This window comes from Penaeus vannamei, chromosome 20 (genome assembly GCF_042767895.1).
Source record: "Penaeus vannamei isolate JL-2024 chromosome 20, ASM4276789v1, whole genome shotgun sequence".
Classification (NCBI taxonomy): Eukaryota; Metazoa; Arthropoda; class Malacostraca; order Decapoda; family Penaeidae; genus Penaeus; species Penaeus vannamei.
In genome coordinates, this window is record NC_091568.1 from 17,057,400 (window position 1) to 17,064,899 (window position 7,500).

General features: G+C 40.7%; 2 protein-coding genes across 4 annotated transcripts in view; one reads left to right on the forward strand and one right to left on the reverse strand.

Moving 5' to 3' along the window:
• LOC138865249 (man(5)GlcNAc(2)-PP-dolichol translocation protein RFT1) overlaps nt 1-5,707 on the reverse strand; it is a 21,048-nt gene extending 15,341 nt beyond the window's left edge. The window contains exon 1 of the mRNA XM_070135104.1: nt 5,688-5,707. The gene's annotated coding sequence lies outside the window, so the exon portion shown is untranslated. The remainder of the gene's footprint in view (nt 1-5,687) is intronic.
• LOC138865250 (cytochrome P450 6k1-like) overlaps nt 1-6,800 on the forward strand; it is a 7,267-nt gene extending 467 nt beyond the window's left edge. For 2 of the 3 annotated variants that reach the window (XM_070135105.1, XM_070135107.1), the window contains exons 2-7: nt 1-150; nt 539-1,226; nt 1,536-1,754; nt 1,876-1,936; nt 3,557-3,747; nt 5,736-6,051. The exon at nt 1-150 is cut by the window's left edge and continues 34 nt beyond it. In XM_070135105.1, coding sequence (XP_069991206.1) covers nt 1-150; nt 539-1,226; nt 1,536-1,754; nt 1,876-1,936; nt 3,557-3,747; nt 5,736-5,905 — 1,479 coding nt within the window. In that variant the 3' untranslated portion in view covers nt 5,906-6,051. Of the gene's footprint in view, nt 151-538; nt 1,227-1,535; nt 1,755-1,875; nt 1,937-3,556; nt 3,748-5,735; nt 6,052-6,142 lie in introns of those variants that run through there. The other variant, XM_070135106.1, reaches the window with a different exon arrangement.
• The last annotated feature ends 700 nt before the right edge of the window (nt 6,801-7,500 follow it).

A 7,500-nucleotide genomic window follows, 5' to 3' on the forward strand; every position in this document is an offset into this window, starting at 1 on the left:
CTGGTGGCGACGGCGCTGCTGTACTCCCGATGGCGCCACAGCTACTGGTCCTCGAGGGGCGTGCCGACAGCGCCCGGCTCCATCCCCTTCTTCGGGCACACGCTCAAGCTGCTCTCCAGGAGCAAGCATCGGTGGCTGGCTGTTGACGAGGTGAGTTCCGCTGCTGGCCGGAAGGCGGGCGTGGACAAGATCTAGGCGACGCAGGCGGCCTCCGCGACTGAAGATAGGGTAGAGAACAACAATGGAATCACAAAGCTTAAATCTTCGGAATTATTCCTTGCATGATTTGTAATTGTTTGTCGCCAGGAATACACGTGTATGCATTGTGTCCAGCAGCTCGTGTTGCATGAACGTGCCAATCAGGATTTTGTTCACTATTTTCTCTCATATTAATATCCGGGATAGCTTAAAAATAAGCCTATAACAAATATAATGAAAAATGCAGGACCAATAGATAATGACCATGGCCATACTAATGAGTTCATGCGTCTAAAATTCCGGAGCACGATCTCTTGAGATTGTTCATTGTTTCTTTCAGATGTACCACAAACATGGAGGCTCCTTGTTCTGCGGCTACTATGAGATACTCAGGTCAGTTCTTCTGATTGGTGACCCTGACTTGGTGAAGGCTGTTCTGATCAAGGACTTCGACCATTTCACTGACCGGCGGTCTTTTAAGGCATCTAATCCCAAAGATAAAATTGCAAATGAAATGTTAAACTCGACCACAGGAAAGCACTGGAAGGGCATTCGATCCGTTCTGTCTACTAGTTTCACGTCCGGGCGGATGAAGGGGATGTTTCCCTTGATAGAAGCCAAGGCCCAGGGGTTGGTGGATTACTTCCACAGGCAACGCAAACAGGACCCGGTAGTGCGCATGAAGCACAGCTTTGGCATGTACACGATGGAGGTCATATCGTCGTGTGCCTTTGGCGTGGAGACGAACTCATTTGGAGACGATAGCATCTTTGCCCAAAAAGCCAAAGAAATGTTTGCAATTAAGCCGCTCAGGCTTGTGAAATTTATGATCTTTGGTTTCTTTCCGAAGCTCGCAAAACTTCTGAATTTTCAGTTAACACATGAAAACATGGCGTTTTTCACTGATGTCGTCATGGAGACGCTGAAGCAGAGAAAGGCAGGAGCGAAGAGAGGAGACTTCCTAGACTTGATGCTGGAGGCCAGAGAAGACCAGGATCAGAGCACCGGGAAAAAGAAACCCAAGTATCGTAAGTGCATTTGTTGCCGCTGTTTGTTGACGTTTAGGGATTCTGTGTGGCATTTGGATTAAAATTCTCGTACATTATTTTATATTTCCCTTATATTGTGTCTGTGTCGCTGAAGACAAATAGCAGTGCTGTGAATTGACAGTGCAGCAGAGTAAACTAGATAGATAAAATATTTCAGATTGCACAGTGATATGTGACTGAATGCACATCCTGTAATGTCTATAACTGTGCCTTCGCATTCATATACTTGATAACTTTTGATCTTGTTATCCGCCTAAGCCAGATCTTTTCGAACCCCATCTCACGCAGCCTTGAGTGACGACACAATCATAGCATCTTCAGTCCTGTTCATAATCGCCGGCTACGACACCACAGCCAACACCCTCGGCAATGCCTCCTTCCTCCTGGCGAAGCACACCCAGGAGCAGGAACTCCTTCGGGAAGAACTGAGGAAGGCGATTGCAGAGCACGGGTCCCTCACTTACCAGGCGATTATGGAGGCCAAGTACCTGGACGGCTGTGTATCAGGTGGGAGAGGAAGTCTGCCTCTGAGTGCCTGTGGATGGGGTGTGGACAGTGATTCTTCTGCGTTGATAAATGAACACAGGAGCTCGCATGCTGATTGTTTCTTTACTTGCTTTCTTTTCAGAGTCCCTGAGAATTTACCCGCCTCTTCCTATGGGTACAAGAACTTGCACCATGGATTATAAGTAAGTTGACATTTTACTCGAAGTTGTTACACTAAGCAAGTTCACATACTATTGCATAATTATAATGGTTTCAGAAATACTTCTTTCACGTTAGGCCTAATATATGCATTCTATAAAAAATCCGATTGTACTTTTCAGTTCTATAATATTTCTTCATATTATACTTCATAACCGTTCTTAAACTCAAATTTGACTTTCGACTCCATTATTTTGAAATTGCAATAACATTTCAGATCATTTTCATTGCAGCAGAAAGCGATGAATGAGATGGTAGGGTATTTCATGGAACATATTCTGATAGTTTGGTTGTTATTTACATACAATCATATTTACATATTTACCTACGAGCCGAACTGACAGTAGCCAATGCCCTTTTGCCGGAGCCTTTTGATGGGCTGAAGCTCTCAAGGACTGATGTGATGTTCGAATCTTTGAGCCTTTCTGATGCCGTGACTGATCAGGACCAGTGGCATACAGAGGCTTAGTGATGCCCGGACCCAACTCCTTAATTGTACGCTTCAAAGACTCAAATATAAGGGCCAGCACTGATATTGTGAATAAATAAACACAGATGCATCATAAAAGACATTTTTTGAATTGAATATAAATTTCAAAAACGCTATCGTATTTCCCTTTCTGATTAGACCCCCCCCCCCTTTGGATGGCTGGGGGCACCGTTCCTTGCCCCTCCGCCTCTGCACGCCACTGCTAAGGCCTCCGGCTATTCTTAGCATGCGGGTGAAGGTGGTGACATTTAGAATCTGAAGGTTGAGGCTACACATCACTCGCCGTTTGCATTCTTGAAGCAAGTGACGGACATTGTATGAACGAACAATGACACTATTGATCAGGAACTGCATGTAGAAGCATAAGTAGTTACTGCTATTGATCTGATTTACCTGCGCATCAAAGAACTCGTAAATGTTTTATTGTCTAATGTATTTTCATTAGGATAAATCCAACCTAAAGGGCATTCCCTACAAGAGATGAACAGTAAGTAATGACAGTTGTAGTTGCTGCAATAGGTGGTGTCTAGGAGATCTGATAAGTAGGTATACGGAAATATGTCCTGAAATGACCCTGCCACCGTTTTTCCGGCTTCCTTTGTCTTGTTTTGCCATGAGATGAAGTCTTTGGTTTTCCTCTGTGATTGGAATAGGTTAATTCTTGGAGGAGGGTTGTCGGTTCTGTGCTTCCACTTGGAAACTGGGTAAGTAGGCGACGAAGAGTCACAGCAAGTACAATCAGATAATACTGAGCTGCAAGATGGGTAGATCTCTTGTGACGTATGTTGCTTCCTTGAAGAAAAGCAATTACTCTTTAGTTTTTATCCTTAGAGCTTGGCTTTAACTACGGGAGGGCCTTTGGCATTATGCAGGAAGAGTTAGGACTGAGGAAGGCTTGCTAAAATTGAACCAAAGGTCCGAAACGATTATTGGATTGCCTTAGGAGATGAGTGTTAGATATCCTTCATCAAAAAGTCTAACATGGAGTGGTTAAGAGATGAGGAGCTCTAACTCTGTATGTTGAAGGAAAGAGTTTTTGCAGTTGGAAATATCTGCAATATCATGTTCCGACAGTCTACTATCACTGCTCAATCTTTTATTTCTATAATGGCAGCCTCCCAGGAACAGACCTTGTCATCCCCAAAGGACAAATGATATCAATCCCCATCTGGAGCCTCCACCACGACCAGAAGTACTGGCCAGACCCTGAGAAGTTCGACCCAACTCGCTTCTTCCCTGAGAATAAGGACAGGATTGTCAGTGGGACTTACCTTCCCTTTGGCCTCGGTCCCAGGAACTGCATAGGTAAGGGGTCTTGCAGGTCACTTTACAAGGCTTCATGTGAAGTGCTGTCAACCTGACTCATTTAAGATGAGTCAGTATTCAACTTCAGTTTTGAGTATTTACATGTTTAAGTAAAACGTGCGCTTTTGTAACCCCTCGAAGAAACAATAATTATTATTAGGCCAAGAAAAAAACAAAACAAACTTTGGTTCAGGTAACAGACACCCTCTGTAGGTGGATCGGTAGGCCGGGATTTATTTATTTATTTATTTATTTTTGAGAAGTGCTGAATGAAGCTGTTTATGGACACCACCGCACTCTAAACCTTGCCTCCCAGACCTAGATATTACACTAGAAAAAAAAATAAAACAAAAATGTTTACTTTTTAAAGCCTCATTCAGAGGGCTGCCATTTTGATATCGAGATGATGCATGCTTGCCCTGTGTAGCTAGTGACAATAGAGATGATGCAGTCCCCGCGGCACCAGGTTTGCTCTGTGTGCTTTGGCGGTTTAAATCTAGTCACTGCGGCGATAAAGGTTGTTTTAAGCGGTATTTTTGAGAAACAGAGCTTTAGATTTGTGGTAGATGGGAATTGCACAATAAAAAAATTGAGTCGGCATTTCAGCAAAAAAATACGGTCGGCTAGATTACCTGAACCATTTTTCTTTCTTTTTGGCATTATAGTGCAAGTTTTAAGTCTATGTGACCAAGTTTCTCTTTTTTATTTAAATCAATTTAGTATAATTAGTGCAGTCTGGTGAATTTAAAAACGTATACAATATTATTTATTGTTTTAAGGGGGTGTCACACTAGCACAATTTCCGTGCTTTTTTTCTCGCTACCGCTTGTATTTTAGGTGAATGCGACAAATTCCAATCAAACGATAATTATCGTTTTCGCTGGCAAGTTTCCATGGTCTTTTTCGTTCAAATGATAGGCTATAATAGATAATCGCTATAGTAATGTAAAAACAAAGCATTTATAATATAAGACGATTCAAGAAAGTCTAAACTGTAAATATTTTTAAATTGGCAAAATTTTCTCTAGTATTTAATAAAAACAGATACAAGTTTGTAACTAGCTGTTCGCCTGTTTGTTTACATTTGTCCCCGTCAGCTGACTAGATGAGAGTAGCGAGAATACGCCCTTATTTAGCATTATACATTCGTTGTTTCGCATTAAGTCGTCGCCATATAGCCAGAATAACGTCCATTATCGCCAGAGCCTGTGCGGGGGTTGAACCCGTCTTTCTGTGTTTAGAATTTTGGTTGGTCTGTTTCTGTGGTTCTCATCGCTAGTGTGACTGCGCGAGCCAAAATGACCACGATTTCCGTGTTGCCAGCGGAAAAGTAATGCGGAAAAAGTGCTAGTGTGACACGGCCTTTACTCCACTTTGTTTTTTATTTGGTGAATCGGAGTGCTCAGATACTAGGTTAAGCTGCAAGATTTTCCTTTTTTGAGATAGTTAATGAATGTAGGCTTATCGATATTTATCTTTGCTGATTATGAGTTAATCTCTCTCTGTATGTCTTTATGTATGTATATATATATATATATATATATATATATATATATATATATATATATATATATATATATATGATGGAGTAGAATTCAGTCCTAAGAAGTGAGGCACTCATGTAAACACACACACACAAACAGTATTCTGCATTTGTAATAACTATAGGCTTACTGTATTGAATATACATATACAATATATATACACAATATATATATATACATACAATATATATATATATATATATATATATATATATATATACTTACAATATATATAAATATATATTTATACATATATATATATTCATGCATACAGACATATACGTACATATATATGTATATATATATATATATATAAATATGTACATAAATAAATAAAGTTATATAGATATGCCTACGACTGGTGCATCTAAGACGCATGAACAAACCCAAACTCACCCCTGCGCAGTATCATAACGTGCCCAACGCCCCTCTCTCCTGCCCCAGCCATGCGGTTCGCTCTGATGGAGGCCAAGCTGGCCCTGGCGAGGACCGTGCTGGAGTTCGAGCTGCGCTGCGCCCCCGGCCACGAGGAACTCGAGCTGAGCTTCATCCCCGGGGTCATGCGGCCGAAGGAGGACGTGTTCGTCACCCTAACGCCCATCGCCAACGAGTGAAAGTGGAAGAACTTTCCATGTGTCATGATTAGTAAATATGTATTTTACAAGTGTGCCAATGTTTTGATTGTAATGTAGGATCAGTCCATCATAAATAATGCAAACCAAAAGCAGACTCTGCATAGTAAATGCATATATATTGTGAATTTAACGTTTTGTATTTCACTCATTATTGACAGAGGTGACACTAGTTAACTGCAGAATATATTATAATTGCTCATTCAACCATATTTTCAGATGATTAAAAATGGGAATAAAAGAGCAATTCAACCTGTATGTGAAGAACATATAAAGAAAAACTCGGCTGATGTATAAAAGATATATAAAGCATACGGACAACTTAAGCCGTCTTTGGTAGAGCAACGAAAGTGCCAACGCGTCGGATTGGCTGTCCGGCAGTACGTTGGCGGGTATGACGTCATGGCTTAGGTCCCGCCCCTCCAATCGTCGTCTAATCCCTTTATATTTTATTGCTCTCGGACCAAGAGCGTCGATAATTTAGATATTTCTTTAAAACGACATGTTTGTGATACACTGGGGAATAAAGAGAATAAAGTTAATCCAAATAAGTAATAAAAGATAATGATATTAAGAATAATGGTGCATTCTGGTGCTTTTGTAATGTGGCTTGTGTGTGAGAGATTCTGAGTCAGATTAAAGACCTACTCAATTTTTCATTTCATACTGCAAGTAACTCATTGATTTATCAGCAAAACATATCACGAAGATAGCCTTCGATTAACAATCATTCTTATTAGAAAGCACTGCATGTCTTCTAGTGTGAGTGGGAAAATGAGACATCGCAAATAAGTAAAGAATACAAAGTTTTGTGTGATTGCTGTTGACAAAAGTGATAATTACAAATTAGGAAAATATAGGCTTAAGAATTTCTTTATATTCTATATCTTTAATACCTAAATGATTACTTTCCCACTATTATCATATGATAATGAATTGTAGTAACTGCTCTTATCTGCAATACATTTTAAGTAGTATTTACAAACGTCACAATTGATAATGCAAAAGCCATTAGGTTTGTAATAGATTTTAAAACCTAGTGTATATAAAGTGCATGCAGTGTTCTGTGTAGTTATCACCAGATACCTCTTTCTCGCTCTCTCTTCCTCCCTCCCTCGATCCACCCTTCCTCTCCCTCTCTCTACTGTTTATGACTGTCCTCACCGATAGTTTTTCCAAATTCTCTCTTACGCCTGGCAGCGCACACGCCAACCAATCAGAATATTTTAAAACAGTGATGTCAGTCTGGTTGTGTTGCGAAAATGCCAACGCATTGAGCTTCCCGTATTTTACTAAAGATACATCTATGTGAGTGTTTGTGCGGGTGTCTGTTTGTACTCAATTGCATAATATTATTTATAATATTATGTACATATATACATGTTATTTACCGGTCTTCCATTTGAATATGAGTAATCATAGTAGCATAGACCACGAAAATGTGTGTTGTGCTGGCGCAGCGGTAAGGTGCTGGTCAAGCAATCTTGCGGATCTGTGTTCAATCCCACGCCCGGCCAGTGAGTGGTAACTCCGGCCACTCCTTGCACACATGGGGAGATTTGGGCAAAATTAAACAC